This window comes from Lygodium microphyllum, chromosome 23 (assembly GCF_053477565.2).
Source record: "Lygodium microphyllum isolate KBCC chromosome 23, Lygodium_microphyllum_v1.1.10, whole genome shotgun sequence".
Taxonomy (NCBI): domain Eukaryota; kingdom Viridiplantae; phylum Streptophyta; class Polypodiopsida; order Schizaeales; family Lygodiaceae; genus Lygodium; species Lygodium microphyllum.
Genome location: NC_141157.1, coordinates 66,052,681 through 66,073,460, shown reverse-complemented (window position 1 = coordinate 66,073,460; position 20,780 = coordinate 66,052,681). Strand labels below are relative to the sequence as shown.

General features: G+C 39.2%; 1 protein-coding gene across 3 annotated transcripts in view; it reads right to left on the bottom strand.

Moving 5' to 3' along the window:
• Positions 1-9,336, bottom strand: part of LOC148016281 (putative potassium transporter 17) — a 59,289-nt gene extending 49,953 nt beyond the window's left edge. For 2 of the 3 annotated variants that reach the window (XM_087664464.1, XM_087664465.1), the window contains exon 1: positions 9,165-9,302. Coding sequence is in view for 1 of the 3 variants with exons in the window: in XM_087664466.1 (XP_087520592.1) it covers positions 9,165-9,284 (120 nt within the window). In the remaining 2 variants the exon portion in view is untranslated. Of the gene's footprint in view, positions 1-9,164 lie in introns of all 3 variants that reach the window. The other variant, XM_087664466.1, reaches the window with a different exon arrangement.
• Between the last annotated feature and the right edge of the window lie 11,444 nt (positions 9,337-20,780).

Here is a 20,780-nt window from a genome sequence, read left to right as displayed (position 1 = left end):
CACTATCCATCTCTGAGCACTACCACTCCTGTTGCAACGGCCGAGAATGCCTTCACGGATAAGATACGTTTTAACGGGTCAAATTTCACTACTTGGTCAAATTTCATGCAACAAGTGCTTGAGTCTCAGGGTCTTTGGGACCTCGTCATTGGTCTAGAGCCTATGCCGGACCCTCGACTAGCTCACCCTCACTACATCCGTCAATGGAGAGTCCGCAATGCTACAACCAATGTTAAGCTGATGCAGGGATTGCTTCCTGAGTTTCACTCTCAGTTGTAGCACTTCCCGCTCGCGTCAAAGCGTTGGAGTCACCTTCTCGACTACTATGCAGCTCGTGATCATACTCGGCGCATCAATATCGAGTTTGAGCTTCAAGAGTTCCCTCTTAAGAAAGGGGATGATCTAAAAGTCAAGCTGGCTGGCTATAGGTGGTTACTTGCCGAGTTCGCCACTACTGGCTCTCCAAAGTCAGATGACGATCAGGTTACATTCTTCTTGAATAAGTTGCCCGCAAAATACTTCAATTTCATTCAACACATCATCTCCCAACCTCGATTGCCAACCTTCTACGAGTTAGTGCCAGTTCTTGCCTTACGCAAGGCTGCATGATCAAGTCCACAAGAAATCCTCATCACAGCCTTATTCAGAGCAGAGGGGGTTGGTTGCTTCTTCTTCAGGAGGGAAAACCACCAGTGGCAAGAACTCGCTAGGTGCAAAGGCAAGCCAATCAAAGGGTGACTCCTCTTCCTCCGATGGAACCAAAGAATCAAGACCTATCTGGCAGCAACTCCCTAAGAAAAACCAGTTTTGCATACACTGCCAAAGAGCAGGCCATGTGGACGAGGAGTGTCGCTCCAAGGCCCAAGGTCTTCCACCTAAAAAGCCTCAGCAGACCGCTGCAACTTCACAGTCCAGTGGGGCTACGCCTTCCGCTGCTACCCCATCTGCTCCTCCAGCCCCCACAGTGAGCTGGACATGTGGCACTCGGATAGCCTCAGCAGCCATCCTTCTCTACTCCTAAAGGATTGGTTGATTGGTCTGCAGATTCTGATCCTGTTGCACTTCATGCATCTATCTCACCTTCCTCCCCACCTCGTTAGGTGTTCCCTTGGTAGAGCCCTGCTACTGGATGTACGCGATGGTGGCCACCTTCTTAGACTAGCATGTCTCTAGGTCCTTTTGAATATCCTAGGTCAGTTCAACATTCATTTATCGCACTCTTAGAGTTGGGCCCATAGGATTCATTATCCTTCGCTTTTCCATTATTTTAACTTCCACTGCACTTACTCACACACATCCACATCATTACATTTACTTTTGAGTTAGATTTTCTTTCTGTTTTGTTTTGATTTGGAGCATCTCACCACTAATCTCTATGTTTGTAGATTCTCATATCTTTTGTAGGGTTTTGTCTTTCAGATAAGGCTAACTTGCAGATTGCTTTGGTCCTACCTGGGCTAGAGACGTGGGGATGCGCGCACTCTTCCTTTCATAGTTTCATCATCCTAGGAGTGCTTGCTCTTCTTCCAGCATGGCGGTTTCCCCTCCCGAGGCGGATCGTACAGCATCTCTCTCGATGCTATCATGGCGGTGACTTCTACCTTGCTCTTCTAGCGGGGCTACGCCTTCCGCTGCTGCCCCATCTGCTCCTCTAGCCCCCACAGCGACTGCTAGACATGTGGCACCCGGACAGCCTCAACGGCCATCCTTCTCTACTCTTGAAGGATTGGTTGATTGGTCTGCAGGTTCTGATCCCGTTGCACTTCATGCATCTATCTCACCTTCCTCCCCACCTCGTCAAGTATTCCCATGGCAGAGCCCTACTACTAGACGTACGCGATGGTAGGCCACCTTCTTAGACTAGCATGTCTTTAAGTCCTTTCGGATATCCTAGGTTTGTCTAGCATTCATTTTTCGCACTCTTAGAGTCGGGCCCATAGGATTCATTATCCTTCGCTTTTCCATTCTTTTGACTTCCGTTTCACTTACTCACACACATCCACATCGTTACATTTAGATTTTCTTTCTGTTTTGTTTTGCTTTGGAGCATCTCACCAAACCTCTGTGTTTGTAGATTCTCATCTCTTTTGCAGGGTTTTTGTCTTTCAGTGTAAGGCTAACTTGCAGATTGCTTTGGTCCTACCTGGGCTAGAGACGTGAGAATGCGCACTCTTCCTTTCATGGTTTCATCATCCTAGGAGTGCTTGCTCTTCTTCCAGCATGGCGGTTTCCCCTCCCAAGGCAGATCGTGCAGCATCTCTCTCGATGCTATCATGGCGGTGACTTCTACCTTGCTCTTCTAGCGGGGTGCTTCATCCACTTTATCTTCTTTCATTCCTTATGGTTCTCCGCACCATATGAAGACCGACATCAGGCTCCTCTTCCTTCTTCGGCATCTATATCTAGGTTGAGAGGGGGTTCCTACCCTTCTTCGTATTCTACAGGCTTCAGTACTTTGTCTTCGACATCGGCTTCTTCCCCCTGTTGTACCTTACCCTTTGCATTGCATGATTTCATCATCTTTATAATAGGGCGCTTGGGCAAGTGAACAATTTTTCCATGAGGAACACTGTCCAAGTGGCACCTGCTACATGAGCATTCTTCAGCATGTAGCATACTTTGCATCTCATTGTGCAGAGCACCACTTGAGCGGATCCTAAGCTGTTTCCATCGGCGGCTATTGTTACCACACCACTATCCTTCTTTATCACATTAATACCTCATCACCTATTTTTCCTCGTCATCGACACCCTGAGTGGATGAGTTAGCTTGTACTCTTTTGTGATGTGTTGGGTGTACCCTCCCTACTCATGTCTTCTCGGTCACTATTCCTCAATCGACCGCATCCCATTAAATTTATCACGCTTATTATTATTATTATTATTATTTTTAAAACAACACACCAAAGTTCCATGTAGTTCCATCCGCCTTTGTAGGGCTTGGTAGGCCACTGGGCAGCTGACGTGCACCCTTTGTCCGATGCCTTGTCCTCTCTGGGGTGACTACTTGGATTCCCTTGGTAAGATAACCATCGCCTCTGTAGTCTTGGTAGGCCACTGGGCAACCGACGTGCACCCTTTGTCCGATGCCTTGGCTACTTTGGGATGGGACGCCTTGGGGTACATAAACATCACAATGGCTGGCCTAACCTTTCAGCTCAGTTTTGGGCCTAAGAGGGGGTGTTGAGCTAAAATATGCATTACTTGCTGATTAGCCTCTTAAACAGCCCCAAAACACACTAAAAATGCTCTTTTAGAATAAAAGCCTAAAAGGGGAAGCAGTTCGAGAGAGTTCAGTGGAAACCCTAAAACGGGGAGCGGTTCGAGAAAGTTTAGTGAAAACCCTAATTTTTTGGGCACCCTTCCACATCTATGAATAGACAAGCTGCCCCCATTCAGCTATCATCCTTGTTTTGCAAGTTACACCATCCCACACACCCTCTGCTGCTGTTGGCGCCCAGTTTCAAGCCTATAGCCCGCCTCCATCTGCTGTCCAGCCATCATCGACTACAGCCACATCATCTTCAACTTGTCCATTGCTATAGGCGACAGCTCTCAGCTGTTGGCGACTGCTCCAAACTGTCCCAGACTGCTGTTCAGCCTGTTGTCCATCATCTCCAGGGTCAGCCAGCCTGCATTTTCAGCATTGTAGACCCTGACACTCTCGGACACTGTTCCAGCCTGCTATTTATAGCAGACTGTGCACAGTTTCCAACCCCCGATCGGTGGTACACTGCTGCATTTACCAATTTCCAACCTCCAGACTGCTGCGTTTTGGTGACCAGCCTGTTGTCATTCACTATTCAGCACTCCTACACTCCGACTGGTGGTCTCACAGACTTGGGATCCGTCTTCGGTAGACGTTACACTCAGACTCTGCCCTTGAGCACACTGTACACTCTTACATTCATTTACAGCATTCATTCACTTCAGAGTTGTGTTCTCTCTCTCCCTTCTTCTGTTTGTGTTTGAGTTTTGAGTTTTGCGTTTAGGATTTGAGTTTTGAGTTTTGTGTTTAGGGTTTGATTTTTGCCCTCTGTGTCTGTGTCTGTGTCTTTGTGTTTCTATTGTGGCCGTACACTCTGTGTATCCTCAATGCAAACCCTAGCACTCTTCTTAACACTTTATCTTTTTTTTTTCACTTTTTGAATGTGAGTTTGGTGTTCCATTCACAATTCCCAATAGTCTCTCCAACTTTCAATGCATATTTAAATACCTCTACCTTAACTTTAGGACTCTACTTAGACCCACATAGGTTATCTAGTCTTAGCACACATTGTATTTGATACATATTTAAACTTTCAGTCATCATTGCACACTCAAAGATGTGTCACTTACACCCTGGTGCTTTGTTGCTAGGAATGATACCCATGTACTATGCACCTTCCCCATTTCTACAAGTATCTCTCTCTATGCTCGGTCCAATCGTGTGGGAAATCCCCCTCCAACACACTATACCACCCTCCCCAATTGCTCAAACACATGGACCCCTCCATGTACTAATGAGACACCTTCTTCATTGAAGAAAACAAGGTGTCTTGAGGACATATATTTTTGAAACCTCACTTAACATGTGGATTAATTTTTAATCGCATGGTTAAGAGTTGCACACATGAGATGTAACTAGGGTTGGAGTAAATTTATGAGCCATGGACCTGAGAAAATCACAAGATGTCAAAGGCAAAAGTTACTATAGGTTATGCTACATAGGTACTCGGTGGTGTGTGGTGTCAGCTGTTGGCCTAAGTCATTCATTTTGGCCATAAGTGTCATTGGTGACACTAGAGAAGTGGTGTTTAATGGTACCTAACGTCAATTTGATGATCAAAGATATCGCAAAGATACTCGGGAATTGAAGTTACCTAGCCAATTTGATTATTGGCCAGTCAGATTATTGTTCTGGGCACCAAAATAATTAATTATGGATAATGCTGAAAAAAGCATTTAGGAAAGCTGCCATTTGGCAAACTTGCCCATGAAGGTTGATAAGAGACTGAAGAAGAGGAAAAACATGACCATTCTATTATGTGGAATCGTGGGGAGCTATTGGGGCTGATTGGGACTATTTTTTCTCCATTTTCCAAAAGGAAAGAGTAAGTTGGCTGCAGGTGACAACTCCTGGGGACCCCCAAACTGCACGCGACAGCATCTGGGCTGATGGTGGCAACATTTATTGCAAGCGACAACAGGGAGAGGGTTCCCAACAATAGGTGACAACATCTACAAGCTGTTGAGATAGGGTAACAGCAATAAATGACTGATTTCCTTTAGTTCTTCACAAAGAAAGTCTGAATTTTCTCTCTCCTCAACATTCTCTCTCATCCCCCAGCCTTTCTATGGTCTTGTTCCAAAGGTTACAACAATGAGATCACCAAAGGCTGAGAAATTTCAAATTTCTCTGCTGTAAACTCTAATCTGCAGCAGCAAAAATTAGAGTTTAGCAACAACCCCGAGAAGCATGCCAAAAATTGAAAGCTCCAAGACTTGAATTCAATAGGGCTGAAGCTGTTTTTAGTCAAATTCAACTGGAGGGACCAGCAAATCAATGAATTTGGGGGATTTTCCATCTCCATCAAAGCAGGTGAAGGCCAATTGACTCCCCAAATCAAGGGGAAAATCAGATTAAAGACTTACTCGTCATTTTGGACAACAAGGGGAGTTGGAATATTAAAAGGGATTGGGAAAATCCCATTGTACATCAACTTCTCCTTCAATTAAGTTAAAGAAATATCAAAAGGGGCACCAATTTTGCAGTCAACAAGGTATCCATTGTCCAAGATTGTGAGTGAATTTGCATTTCTCAATTTTGTAATAAATGTTACTGTTGTAACTGAGTTGTAATCAGGAAATTTCCACCCATCCACGGAAGGAAGGCTGGTTTCATGGTTCCATTACCGGGATGTCTAATTCTCTCCTCTGACCACAGCCTTGTTGAGAGCTTTATTACTTCCTCCACTACCCTTGCTCTCAATAATGAATTACAGTAAGCATGTCTTCACATGGTGATATGGGATGATGTGGAGAGGATGCATAACTCCTTGGTCAATCACGTGGTAAAGGGGGAAATGCAATGACGATGTTGGGCATGGTTCTCAACATAGACAGCAAGTTGAAAATGTGAAAAATGACCCAAATGTTGGCACTTCAATGCATAAAGAGGTCGATGACCAACAAGGGGCTGAAGAATTCAATGATAGCTTCAAGGATCGAATACGTACAGCAACAAATCTTTTTGCTGAATTGGCAAAGGATCCCCAATTTTCTCAATTCATGAATGCCCCATGGAAGGACAGCAAAGGCAAAGAGAAGAAGACACCTTCTATAGCTTCCGAACAACCACAAGAACCAAAGGAAATGCCTGAGTCTTCTTTGGAAGAGCTCAAAATGCTTAATGAGCACAAACAGTTGATATCCATGGGGCAACAAGTGCAAATGCATGGCCAACTTGGTAGTGTCAATCCATGGGAACATGGACACCAAGGTAATTATGCACATGCAAGCATGGACTAGCAAGGATACTTTAGCAGTGGTACCATTTTTCATGCAATGGTTGGACAAGCACCACATACACAAATGTATGGCTCAAATCCCTATGGTATGTAGCAGCCAATGCATGGCTCACAACACCCAATGTATCTGGATAATGCAAGTGGAATGCCTAATCCCATGTATGGCAGCATAGGCATCATGCTTGGGGCACAAAGCAGGCCATATGGATATGTATCTGCACCCTCAAGGACTATTGGAGAATAAGGATAGCATCCAACACTAATGGTTATCATGTAAATACAGCAAATGCACCCTTTTTGCAACAGCCTATTTATGACTCTCATAGGTCCGCTAAAGGACTATGATGAAGGTGGAAAAAGTGTGAAGTTTGGGCCTTTCAATGGTACAGAAAATAGGTTGAAAGCACTTCCTTCTATTCAGCAGTTTGATGCAGCCTACTTTGGAGGCAACTTCACAGAGGCATCTAAGATACGAAAGACAGCCACATCTTTTAAGAGAAATGCATTGCAATGATGGTCTACACTTCTTATTCAAGGAAAGTCACCTACCACTGGGTCCAATTCAAGAAAATGTTTGCTTCAAATTGGTCGACAAGTACCTTTGAAGTAGACATTATATCAGCTTGGAATCGATTAAATTCCAAAGATTACAAGAACTTGGATCAATATAATAAGAAGTTTTGGGATGCATTGCTGCCAATTACTTCTTATCGCACAATACACCTCCATGAGTAGGTGAAGTATATTTGTGGTTTGCCAAAGGGTATTCAAGATTTTTGCATTAAGTCCAATGTTTATAGCATGTCTCAGCTTATAGAAACTGTTACTACAGCCAACACATTGCTACATGGAAAGGATGCAAGATTCCAAGATAGTGATGCCAAGCCACATGTCACTAAGACCAAGGCTCTGAAAAATGGTAAATCTGAAAATAAAGCTGAAAATCAGAGCAAATCTGAAAATAGGGCCAGAAAGATGAACGGATCATAGAGAAAGAGTGGGAAAAATGATACATGACATAAGGAGCTGATGGCTGCAAATAATTGCTTTATTTGTGAACAGGAAGGGCACATGGCATGAACTGTCCTAATAAACAGAAAGCTGAAATGGATGATGATAAGAGAAAGAAAGGCAAAACCACTACTGGTTTAGTGCCTAATGTAGTGGCAAATCAACCCAATGATAATAGCATTGAACTTTGCAGGACATGGGGCAAAATCAGAGATCAACATGCATTGATGTTTCTTGATCTAGGGGCATAGTCAAATTTCATCTCTCTTGATATGGCAGCCCATTTAGGTATCAGAGAGAATGAGATATGGGGCCCATGGGTGAGATTGGTATGGCATGGAAGGGACACGCAGAGCCGGTCACTCCTATCATTGGAAAGCTTCGTTTGCACATTCAAAGTTTTGTGGACAACGAAGAGTTCTTTATTGCTCCATTGGAAGGATGTGATGTTTTGCTTCATATGCCTTGGTGCCATCGTGTGCATGCAGTGATTGATGCTCCTATCATTAGAAAGCTTCGTTTGCAAATTCAAAGTTATGTGGACAACGAAGAGTTCTCTATTGCTCCATTGAAAGGATGTGATATTTTGCTTGATATGCCTTGGTACCATCATGTGCATGCAGTGATTGATGCTCATTATAAGATTGTGACCCTCTTTCATAAAGGCAAAGTTCATACTTTGGCGTGTAAAATTGAAAGGGGAATCTATCCCTGTTGTATTTGCTCCTACTATTTCCAAAGTAATGAAAAATCATCTTTCAGCTTATTTGGTTTTCACTAAGGATAAGATTGGACTCCAACCAGTTGTTACCAAAGGCTTTGTGAAATTGGAACACTAAATTCGTGCAATTATGTCACCATGATCCAATTAAATGGATGGGGTGACCTCTACTTTCGCCAAGGGCTGTGTAAATAGGCTATGATAGTACCTCCTGCTGGTGGGCTATCCATTCAGGCTGGTAATAGACTTCCCTTTGTTACATATTTTTTGATATGGAAGTGCCATACAATGCAGCTTTATATTTTGCATTTTGCCTTGGGATACTTCATTCCGGAGAGTCTTATGAACAGAAATTGTTTCTCTTCTATGAAAAAAAGAAAAAAGAGATCCTACTCCATCAAATTGATGCTTTGGCAAGTAGTGTTCCAAGTCTATCCAGCCAAGACAAGGATCTTCAATCATTATAGTAGTAGTTACTATTCCGGCTATGGCAACTTCCAAGCCACATATTCTCTCGCTTTTATTTTATGTGAAGAAGTTTGAATTAATGAGTTGAAATATTTACAAGGGGCCTTCATGCCAACCAATCACACTAAGACAAGTAGAAAACAACACATGGACCCAAAAGGCTAAGAAAAACACAGGAGTACAATATGGAGCCATATTCTCTCTCTCTCTCTCTCTCTCTCTCTCTCTGCCAAGCCAATTATACTGTTAGCGATGGGTAAGCCAGCCCCTCTCTCTCTCTCTCTCTCTCTCTCTCTCTCTCTCTCTCATACTGTTAGCAGCTTTGAATGAGATTTCATTGTTGTTCTCCAGTCGAGATGACGACATGGTCAGATGTACTTATTTCTTTGTCTCATAGGCCGTTTTGGTGTTTTGGAGACGTAAATCTCTCTCTCTCTCTCTCGCAGAGTTCCTTACCTGGTCGTTCACAACATCTTTTGGTCGCAGCCGAATCCCTGCATGCAGGCCTGCTCGCACGCCAACGTCATCTTCACCATGGCGTCCGCCGCCGTCCACCGCCAATGCATCATCGTCCATGATGTCTTACGATTGTGTGTAATCCAAAGAGCGACCAAGGGTTTCCAAACCATGATACCAACGGCCACTTTGGAGTATAGGATCCTTATGCATGCACTCGTTTACGTATAGAGTACACCGCGCGGAAGAACGTTAATTATACAATATATTTACTTGTAGAATAAAGGGGGCCATAAAGTGCATAAATATTGGAGAAGATCCAATGTCCCACCCCCCTCACACACTACATCCCAATGGACTCGTAGCTTAGTGGTTTGCATGTGGGTTGAGTTTATCAGGGTTTTAACTTCTCACCCTGAGCATCCCTTGTAGCATATTCAAATATCTATTCACGTCTAATAACTTAAATACTGGCAAGCGAAGTAGCTACGCTATCGCACGGCAACTTCGCTCAATAATCCATTTCTCATCTTTCTCTTTCCTTTTTTTCCTCTCTCTCTCTCTCTCCCCCCTCCAAATTCGCTATGTCTAATTCTCTCTTTCTCTCTCTCTTTATTCTCTCCCCTCTCTCCTCTCTTTTCCTTCTCTTTCCCTCTCCTCTTTTTTTCCTTTTTTTTTTCTTCTTCTCTCTCTCTCTTTTCATTCTCTTTTTAAAGTTTTTCTTTTCTCTCTCTCTCTCTCTCTCTCTCTCTCTCTCTCCTTTTCTTCTCTTTGTGCTTTTCTTTTCTCTCTCTCTCTTCTCTCTTTTCCTTCTCTTTCTCCTCTATTTTATATTTTCTCTCTCTATAATTCTCTCTACGTGTTCTCTCTCTCTCTCCTTTTTTTCTTTCACTTTCTCCCCTCCCTCAGTCTCTCTTAAAGTATGTAAATTTTATCTTTTCCCTATATATAATTCTCTCTTTATGTTTATATTCTCTCTCTTCTTCTCCTTTCTCTCTCTCTCTCTCCCTTTTTCTTATTCTCCTCTTTCTCTTTATTTTCTGTTTTTTCTTCTCTCATTCTCTCTCTTTTAAATTTTATCTTTTTCTTCTCTCCTTCTCTCTATTATATATATATATATATATATATATATATCCTCTCCCCTCTCTCATTCTTTCTCCCTTCCTCTCTTTCTCAAAGAATATTTAAATTTTAAAAAGACTTTTCTCTTTTCTCTTTTTCCCTCTCTCTTCCTTTTTCTTCTTATTCTTCTTCTCTCTTTCTTTCTCTCTCTCTCTCTCTCTCTCTCTTCCCCCTCTCCTCTCTTTTCCTTCTCTCTCCTCTTTTTTCTTTTTTTCTCTTTAAATTTTTTTATTTTCTCTTTCTTTTAAATTTTATATTTTCTCTCTCTATAATTCTCTTGTCATGTTCAAATTCTCTCTCTTCTTTTTATTTTCTCTCTCATTTTCTTCTCTATGTCTCTCTCTCCCTTCTCTCCTCTATTTTCCTTTTTTCTTCTTTGTTTCCCCTCTCTCTCCCTCCCTCTCCTCTTTTTTCTTTTTTGCACTTTGTGTGTGTGTGTGTGTATATTTCTCTCTCTCTCTCTCTCTCTCTCTCTCTCTCTCTCTCTCTCTCTCATAATTAAAAAAAGTTTTTATTTTTTTCTCTTTCTTTTAAATTTTATTTTTTCTCTCTTTGTGTTCGAATTCTTTCTTTTCTTCTCATTTTCTTCTCTTTATCTCTCTCTCCCCCTCTCTCCTCTCTTTTCCTTTTTTATCTCTCTCTCTCTCTCTCTCTCTCTCTCTCTCTCTCTCTCTCTCTCTCTTAAATTTTATATTTCATCTCTTTATAATTCTCATTCTTTCTTTTAAACTTTATCTTTCATCTCTCTATAATTCTCTTACTGTGTTCAAATTCTTTATCTTCTTCTTCTTATTCTCTCTCTCTCTCTCTCTCTTGTCTTCTTTATATATATATATATATATGATTAAACTTTTAAATGTAAACTTTGTTTAATTAAAATAAGGAGAGAGAGAGAGAGAGAGAGAGAGAGAGAGAACCTAGGCCCTACACATGAGAGAGAGGGGGGAGGGGGGAGAAATTTAATTAAAAAGGGGAGGGGGGAAAAGAAAGAGAGAGATTATAAGTGAGAGAGAGGGGAGGGGGTTTTAATTTAAAAAGGGGAGGTGAGGGGGGATAGGGGAGGCTTTAATGAAAAAAGGGAGGAGGAAAAGAAAATGAGATATTACACGTGAGAAAGAGGGGAGGGGAAGGGGAGGGAGGTTTGAAAAAGGAAGCAGGTGCGGGAAGCCCTCTAGAGGTTCGGGGCTTTCCGAACCTATAGCTAAAATAATATAGTAGTAAGATTATCCACAAATAGAGTCGTAGCTCAATAGTAGCCGGTTGAGTTTATCAAGGTTTTAATTTTACACCCTGTAGCATATTCAAATATCTATTCACGTCTAATAACTTAAATACATATTACACACAAACTTGAGCATCTCCTCTAGCATATTCAAATATCTATTCACATCTAATAACTTTTTACTTACTTTTAACACAACTGCATTACCCAAAAAGAAAAACTTAAATACTGAATATGAATTATCAAAATCACAAAAGACCTTGATGTTATATCATTTGCCAGCATAAGTGGCAACCCAATTGAATCGACAAGTCTCCATGAGTACATGCATACTTTTTGGTTTAGGACCATACTCAAAAGGAGACATCCATAGCATTAAGCTTCGAAGTTCACTCTTCAAAAATTTTCTAAAGATTTGGATTTTTTATTTATTCTTTTATAAATAAAAAAGAGTTCATGCACCCAAAAAAAATGTTTTGGTTCAAATCACTAGCTGCCATAGTCATTAATGGTTAGCTCAATATCTCTACTCTTACTTCCTCATGCACTTTTGGATTCTTCTATAATTTTTTCTATTGTCATTTGAGGAGGAGGAGGAGGAGGAGGAGGAGGAGGAGGAGGAGGAGGAGGAGGAGGAGGAGGAGGAGGAGGAGGAGGAGGAGGAGGAGGAGGAGGAGGAGGAGGAGGAGGAGGAGGAGGAGGAGGAGGAGGAGGAGGAGGAGGAGGAGGAGGAGGAGGAGGAGGAGGAGGAGGAAGAAGAAGAAGAAGAAGAAGAAGAAGAAGAAGAAGAAGAAGAAGAAGAAGAAGAAGAAGAAGAAAAAGAGGTGTGAGAGAGAGACAAAGATAGAGAGAAAGAGAGAGTTTATTAAAGTACATTGGAATTTAAGTTTTTCCTATCATTAAAGAAGAAGAGGTGATACATACATACATGTGTGTGTGGAGAGAGAGAGAGAGAGAGAATATATATATTTTAAAGTACATTTACTTAAGTTTTCTTCTACCATTGAAGAGAAATAGAAGAGGAGGTGAGACATACATACATACATACACACACCCCACACGTGTATATGTATATATGTATATAGATAGTTGTGGGTGTGTCTGTTTGGAGAGAGAGAGAGAGAGAGAGAGAGAGAAAGACAAACATATAGAGTTAAAGTGTTTTTTTTTAAATCGTTGAAAAGAAAGAGAATGTATTCAATTGCTATTTACTTTTTATTATTAAGATTTTATTCTATTATTTCAAAATTAGAAATGAAAGAAGAAGAAAAAGAAAAATGAAGAGGAGAGAGAGAGAGAGAGAGAGAGAGAGAGAGAGAGAGAGAGAGAGAGAGAGAGAGTGTGTGTGTGTGTGTGTGTGTGTGTGTAAAAGTGTAGACACATGTATACACACACACACACACACACACACACACAGGAAGAGAAGGTTAAATTATATTTTTAAATTATTATTAATGTTTTTCTATCACTTCAAAAATTATGATGATGTCAATGAGAGAGAGAGAGAGAGAGATGGAGGATGCAAAAAGATAGATTAATATTTTTGGTTTTATATCACTATGTTTTATTGATATACATGAGGTTTTGAATTTTATGATAAAATTATTGAACTCAAGAACAAGCAGAAGCCCAGCCAACCATAAATAGAGATGCAAGACGAATAGAAAGTATTGGATGTGCGAGAACCTTTGACAAAATCTATTTGAATCCATTTGGATTGATGAACGATTGCTATTTCCACACTTTATTCTATCATAAAGAATTCAATCTAGTTATTTACTATTTATGAGTCTTACTTCTATACGTGTTTCTAGTTTATTCTATTTTTTATGAAACACAAGCCTATTGTGCCATAAGCCCCTCTTTTCTACTTATTCATTTCTAAAACTTGAGAGTTGACAAAGAAGGACAAGGAATACTTATTGTTCCTACATCTAATTTGATAGTATGTTTGGTAGTAGAGATTACTATAATTAAATTTATGTTTTGATTAGCAAATCTTTCGATATTAGCACTAAACATTATCTTAGAATATAAAGATAACTACTCTCTTTTGCCTCTTGTTTAATGTTTTATTATTTTGATTATCTGTATGTGTCAAGCATTTGCCATTGAGTTGTGAGATGGATAATGCACTTTGATTGATCATTAGATTAAAGACCAATAAAGAGGTATCTATTTTATGGTGGCCATGTTTGTAACACCATTTTAATGGACAAAGCATTGTATTGACATTTTAGAGTACAATAGTTCTAACAATGTAGAGTACATTAGATCTTGTGAAGTGATTTTATAGAAGGGCTATGTTAGTGTATAGAGCCCTAACACTTTCAAGTATTTTGGTTTTCTATATAAATTTTTAAAATAGTTTCAAATATGGTTTTTATATTAATAGTATAAATAAATTAAATTATAGTTTTAGATATAGTAAAAATATATTCTATTTTCATAGAATGTATGTTTAAACACTAAATCATCAAAAAGATAATACCATTTTCTTTTGGTGTTTTATATTGCATAAGTTTGATATATAGTTTTGATGTGTGGTGATACCTTTTATAATTGGTCACATCAAATATCATTTTAAATACATATCATTTGGTTTAACAAAAACTAGAAAAAAATTTAGATCAATAACATTAGAAAAATATGTTTTATAGAGATCTAGACTTTACTATTTTAATATTGCAAACATTAACATCTATAAAACCACCTTCAGTTTGATGTTTGTCAAAACATAGTTCCTATGGGAGAAGAAAAACTTTTATTTGGGAGAAGAAAATTTCTAATTTTCTGTCATTTGGTTTAACAAAATTAGATAAAGAATTTGGTTCAATAACATTAGAAAAATGTGTTTATCATATTTAATATTGGAAAAGTTAATATCTATAAAAGAACCTTTAGTTTGATGTTTGCCCAAACATAGTTGTAGACAAGTTTGGGAGTTCAACCATACACAATCTACAAAATCTTTAAAGTATATACACTTCCAAAGCATTACTTTTTATTTTATATTCTTATTGATATGTGTATACATGCATATAAGTTTGAAATTGGTAGTGTACATCCAATATTAAATCCAAATTTACTTGTAGATGTAATTCACAATGTATAAAGCATCCTTTTAATTTAATGGATGTGTGTTATGATATCATTATAATAAAATTCACTAAATTTTTATTACCTTTCCTTAACTTATGTTTTTTTATGTTAAATAGTATTACTATATATCACTTGTTTTTAAGTTCAATTTTAAAAAAGTAGATGTTTGTATACATATTGAAATTTTAAAAATGTCTTAATCTAGCCTTTCATATCAATATTAATAAATATTTAATTCATGAAGTAGATTAATTATGTGGTACTGATTGAGTATGCAAAAATAATAACTTATATTAAGTATTGTTCTATTCAATTAGTATTATTATTGACACTTAAATTGTAGTTATTTGAGAGAACAACATATATGAACATTAAGGATGTATGTAATGTTAAATTGTAATGAAGGGAAATATTAATATATTTGTTAAATACTTGGGGTTATAGTGGCACAAGTATTAAAAAATTTATGAGACACATTTTCCTGTCATACATAGTTGAGTCACTTTAGCTTCTTTAAGCTTTCTCTCTCGGTTTTCATGGCTTCTCTTGCTTTCTCTCTTCACTTTCTCTTTTTCCCTCCCTAGATTGCATTTGTTATCTCTTCTTTCTCTCTCTCTGTACAAACTATTATTTTGCTCCTCCATCTCATCTTCTTAGAAGTGATTTCAGAGCTCATGTCTTTGATCCATTTTTTTGTCATTTCTTCCATATCCAATCCTATTTTTTGTTTAAGAAAATCCAACTCAAAGATGGTACAAATCCATTGAAGCTTAAAGGTACTTTGAAGTGACCAGAGGGATTGCCACAGGTAGTAGAGACCAAGCTTGGAACCATTCACAAGTGGAATGGAGAAAACTGGCAATACAAGGATCATTTTAGTAGGTTGTGTACCATTTTGAAGGCAATTGTAGAAGGCTTTAGTACAAGTTACTTTTTCAAACAGGCCGCTTTTCCAACTTTCCATCAAGCTACCAATAAAGAACGAGACCTTCTCAACCTTCAATCTCTTTATCCATTACTCATAAGAACAAAAGGATCATATAGATAATTTATATACATCATTTAGAAGCAACCAATCACCTTTCTAATGCATATCAACTTAAGGATAATATCCAGACATGTAAAAACTAGTGCAAAATTAGGGGGCCATGGTTGCTGCTCAACAACTCAAATAACCTCATCAATCATTCATGGGAATGTTTCTCTAACATTAGGCACTATTCTAGCATGGTTCTTGGTTGGTATTGGAGTCATTTCTTATTTCTTTCTTGATATTCTCTTTCCTACAAGCCCTAACACAGCAAGGCCTCCATTGAAGCTTTGCTCCATTTTCTTCAAGGGAGCTTAATTCATTGCGCCTAGGATTCATCATTGTTAGTATTTTCAAAGGAAGCTTAAAGGTTGAGGACATTGAAGACTATTTTAATCAAGATTGCTACATAGAGCAATATTTAGGAAAAGTGAGAAAACTAACCCATTCTTCCATCACCAAGCTTTGAAGACCCTAAGGGAGCATTGAAGCTTGATACTAGAGTTGCCAACAAAGAATTCTAATAATTGGATCCTCTTATGTGGAGATTGATTTGTTCATTCTGTTATAAGATCTGAGATACATGCTCAACTTTCTTATATACATATATGGCGAATATTATGTTGGCATAGAGGGAGAATAGATGAGAGAAAAGAAAGATGTAGAGAGAGAGAGAGGTAGAGAAATTGGCAACACACTAGGGATTGGAAGATGGGCCAGTCCCCCCCCCCCTTGTGGAGTTATATTATTGACAAGGAGCAAGCTCCTCCGTTACACATAAGCCAATTCTTACTTGTAGATCTTGGAAACAAGATCATGGTTCCTTGCACGGTATACAACCGGCTAACACTTGCACAACTTGGAAGTTGGCACCTTTTGATCCTTCTTGAGTCTCCTTCTCTCCTACATAATATGTGTAGGGCTCTCCTCTTGGCGCTTGATTTCAGTAGAGCTTCCGCAGCACTTGCATCTTCTTTTATCCTCTTGGAACTTGATTTTAGTAGAGCTTCCATAGCACTTGCACCTTCTCTTCTCCTCTTGGATGCACGCAAAGTGATGCTTCCTTTACCTCTCTCACACCCAAGGAGACCCTCCTCTTTTATAGGCTTTCAAGAGCTTCTCTTCTTGGAGAGAGACTTGAGTTGATCTTCATGCAAGATGTGGTTGTTGCAGGACCTACTCTGGAGCACCAATTTCGAGATATCTCTATGTGCGTTGTTCGGATGAAACAACGTCCAACATGAAAGTTGTAGATCTCACTGTTTTTGATAACCCTTGTGGCCCATTTTTAGAGATCGTCTTTTTATCGCGAGATATGTTTAAAAATGGATTCACCGTGTCTTTTTTAAAAAGAACAGCTTCTCAAACTGTACTCTTAGCTTGTGGTCCATGCAACCACCTTAAGGAGAGTTCATTAAATTGGCTTGGGCCTCAACCTTAAGATTGGCCTCCACACAAAAGATTGTGTCTTTTGAGACCTTAAAAAGAGAAAATCACTCCTTTTCTCACTTCTAGAGGATCACGTCTCTTGTCTTTCTTAGTGAGAGAATTACCTCTCTTGTCTTTCTTAATGAAAGAAAAGACCTTAAACCTTGACTTGTAAGGGAGAGGATGACCCTGAATAAATGCAATGCTCATTACACACAAGTAAACGTTCCTAGGTGTCCCCGGATGCACACATAAATGCATATATACAATGCTAATGCACTTTCTCTTCTTAGAACTGAATCCATCTTCATTTATATGTAACTCCTTGGTTCTTGTGTACACTCTTACACTTGGCAAACACTTCTTTTCCCCTTCATAACTTGCACTGCCTGTACTAGATATCCCCGTCACAGTGCTCTAATCACCCCATTAAGTGATGCACTAGGAATATTGTCTCTAAATGGTCTCATGGCCATGCTAGATCATCATCAACACTTAAAGAAAAGTGAGTCATTAATTTATTGACATGAATTTATTAAATAGAGAATGCGTAATAAGCAATCAATTTAGTGGCATCCCTTTGGCTTCTAAACAATTGACCTCAACTGTAGAGGGGATACATAGTCCTTAAGAAGATCTGGAAAGTCTTGTAGTTCTCTCTCAGTCATAAATTGAGCGTCCAATGGGGGATAATTCTTAAACTTAACCAGATACTTTCGTAATACCTTACCTGGCCTTAGAGTATTGTCTTGATGGTGTAAAATTCTTTTAGGCACAAGGAACTCTTCTTTTTCTTCTATGTCAGGTAAATCTTTCTTGATTGGTTCCATTGGAGGTTCTCCAGTATAGGGACGTAGCAAACTTATATGGAAAGCATTATGAATGTTCCAAACGACTTGGTAGATCCAAACAAAAAGTCACATCGTTTATCTTATCTGTGATCTCGAAAGGGCCATAATAGCGATTAGAAAGCTTAACCACTTTACCCTTTTGACCTTTTTGCTTCTTTAAGCGAGCCTTCTCAAACTTAAGAAGAACATGTTGTCCCAAATTGAGATCTAACTTACGACGATGCTTATCAGCTTCACGTTTCTGCTTCTCTTGTGTTCTTTGGATAGCAGGTTTTACTTGAGTGAAAGCTGTATCAATGTCTCTAACAAACTTGTCTACTGCAAAGATCTTATCCTTTGTAAGAAGGATGGTAGGTAAATGAGGCTTACCATAGATGATCTCAAAGGGTGCCTTACCAATACTAGAGTGCACCATATTATTGTATGCAAACTCTACTAAATGCAAATACTTTTCCCATTCTCTTTGATTATTAGAGACATAGGATTTTAAAAGGTCCAGAATAGTAGAATTAGCACTTTCACTCTGCCCATCCGTTTGAGGATGATAAGCGGATGAAAAATTTAACTTTGTCTCGAGGTTCTTGAAGAGAGCTTGCCAAAAGAGGCTGGTCATGCGGGGATCTCAATCACTTATAATGGACTTAGGCATGCCATGATGTTTGAAAATATGAGCAATGAATAGCTTAGCCATATGATCGGCTTTCATTGTCTTTCGCGTAGGTATAAAGTGAGCTTTCTCACTGAATCTATCAATGATAGTCCAGATTGCATCGTTGCCTACTTGTGTGCGAGGAAGCTCCATGATAAAGCCCATGGCTATACTTTTGCAAGGCTCATTGGGAATAGGTAATGGCTTCAGTAGTCTGAGTCGTTTATGCTTGTCATACTTTACTTTTTGGCATATCTTACACTCGCAGACATATCTTTCAATGTTAGCTCTAAGAGTGGGCCAAAATAAATATTCCCCTATGTCCAGTATATAGAGATGCATGTGCTTCATCCATTACCTTGTGTCACAATGGTAATGCTATACAAATTGCTTGATGATGATACAAATAACCATCTCGAATTGAGTAAGGTGTAATTAACTGACCTGAGTTAAGCTGATCCCATATGGTTGAGAAGTCAGAATCAGTTGCATACATTTTGGGTAAATCCATAAACTCGTTATGGTAAACAGTTGTGATTTCATTCACTCGAGGTCACCGTGATAGAGCATTTGCTACCACATTCTTAGTTCCAGATGTATGAAGGATTTGAAAATGAAACATAGATAAGAAATTTGCCCAGCACATCTGTTTCTCTAAGAGCTTCTTCTGAGTGAGGAAGTATCTTAGACTTTGGTGATCTGTTTTAATAACAAAATCTACACCAAGTAAGTAGTGTTTCCATACTTGAAGAGCATGTACCACTACCATAAGCTATTTCTCATATACTGGAGCATGTAGCTCATGATCCTTGAGGTGTCGGGTCTCAAATGCTACTGCATGATGATGCTCTTGGTTAAGTACAGCTCCAATGTAATCCCCAGAAGCATCGCAATGAACTTCAAAAGGTTTTTGAAGATCCGGAACTATGAGAATTGGTTCTTGAGTCACAATAAACTTAATTCTTTCACAGGCTTGTAGTTGTCTTGATCCCCAGCGAAAAGGCATTTGCTTCTTAGTAAGGTCATGTAGAGGAGATGCAATATACACAAAATCTCGTATGAACCTCCTATAGTATGAACATAGGCCCAAGAAACTTCTAACTTCATGTACAGAAGTAGTTATAGGCCATTCAATAATGGCTCAAATCTTTTCAAGATCCATTCTCACCAAATTGTGAGAAACAATATGGCCCAAGTAATGAATCTCCGAAAGGAAGAATTCACTCTTCTTAGCATTGACTTGTAGTCTATGCTTGCGAAGCTCTTGAAAAACAGTAGATAGATGTTTTCTATGCTCTTCTTCAGACCGTGAAAATATTAGAATGTCATCAAAGAAGACACCTATGAACTTTGAGCGAGGTTTGAAAATTATCTCCATCATTCGATTGAATATGGCGGGTGCATTAGTCAAACCAAATGGCATGACTAGAAACTCATATAGTCCAAATGTTGTACGAAAAGCTGTCTTATGAACATCTTCAAGTGCTATCTGTATTTGATGATAGCCGCTCTTGAGATCAACGCGACTAAAGATACTAGCACCTTGCAACTTATCCAAGATATCATCTATCCTTGGGATAGGAAAATGATTCTAGATTGTGATCTGGTTCAAAGATCTGTAGTCTATGCACATACGGAAAGAACCATCTTTCTTTTGAACAAGTAAGACTGGAGAGCAGTATGGAGAATAGCTAGGTTGAACTAACCCTTTTTCCAACAGTTCGTTTACTTGTTTTAGGTTCTCCTCTTGCTGACTTGCACTTACTCGGTAAGGTGGTGATGGACTACCTGGGATAATATCAATTGTGTGATCTTCTGGGAGCTTAGGAGGTAACTCTCCTGGGAGTGAATCACTAAAACAATCTTCATATTGTTTAACAAAATCATATCTGGCTTGATTAATTAAAGAGAGGGGTTCTTTTAAAGTCTGAAACTTAGAAGCACTAGTTGGTATTGTGTGTTCATTAGAGGCATCAAGTGCCCTTAAATCATTAGCTTCTTTTGACTCTCTCACAAAAACCATGTACGCAGAAATAGCTTTCTTCATTTCTTTAGAGATGCTAACATGACTAACCATTGGCACTGGCCAATCTCCAGCATCAGCAATGCATACTATGTTCCGACCCTTGAATTGAAATGCAAGGGTCTTCTTAACAAAATCGCGAAGAGGTCTAATCTTGTAATGCCAAGGCATGCCTAAGATAACATCACA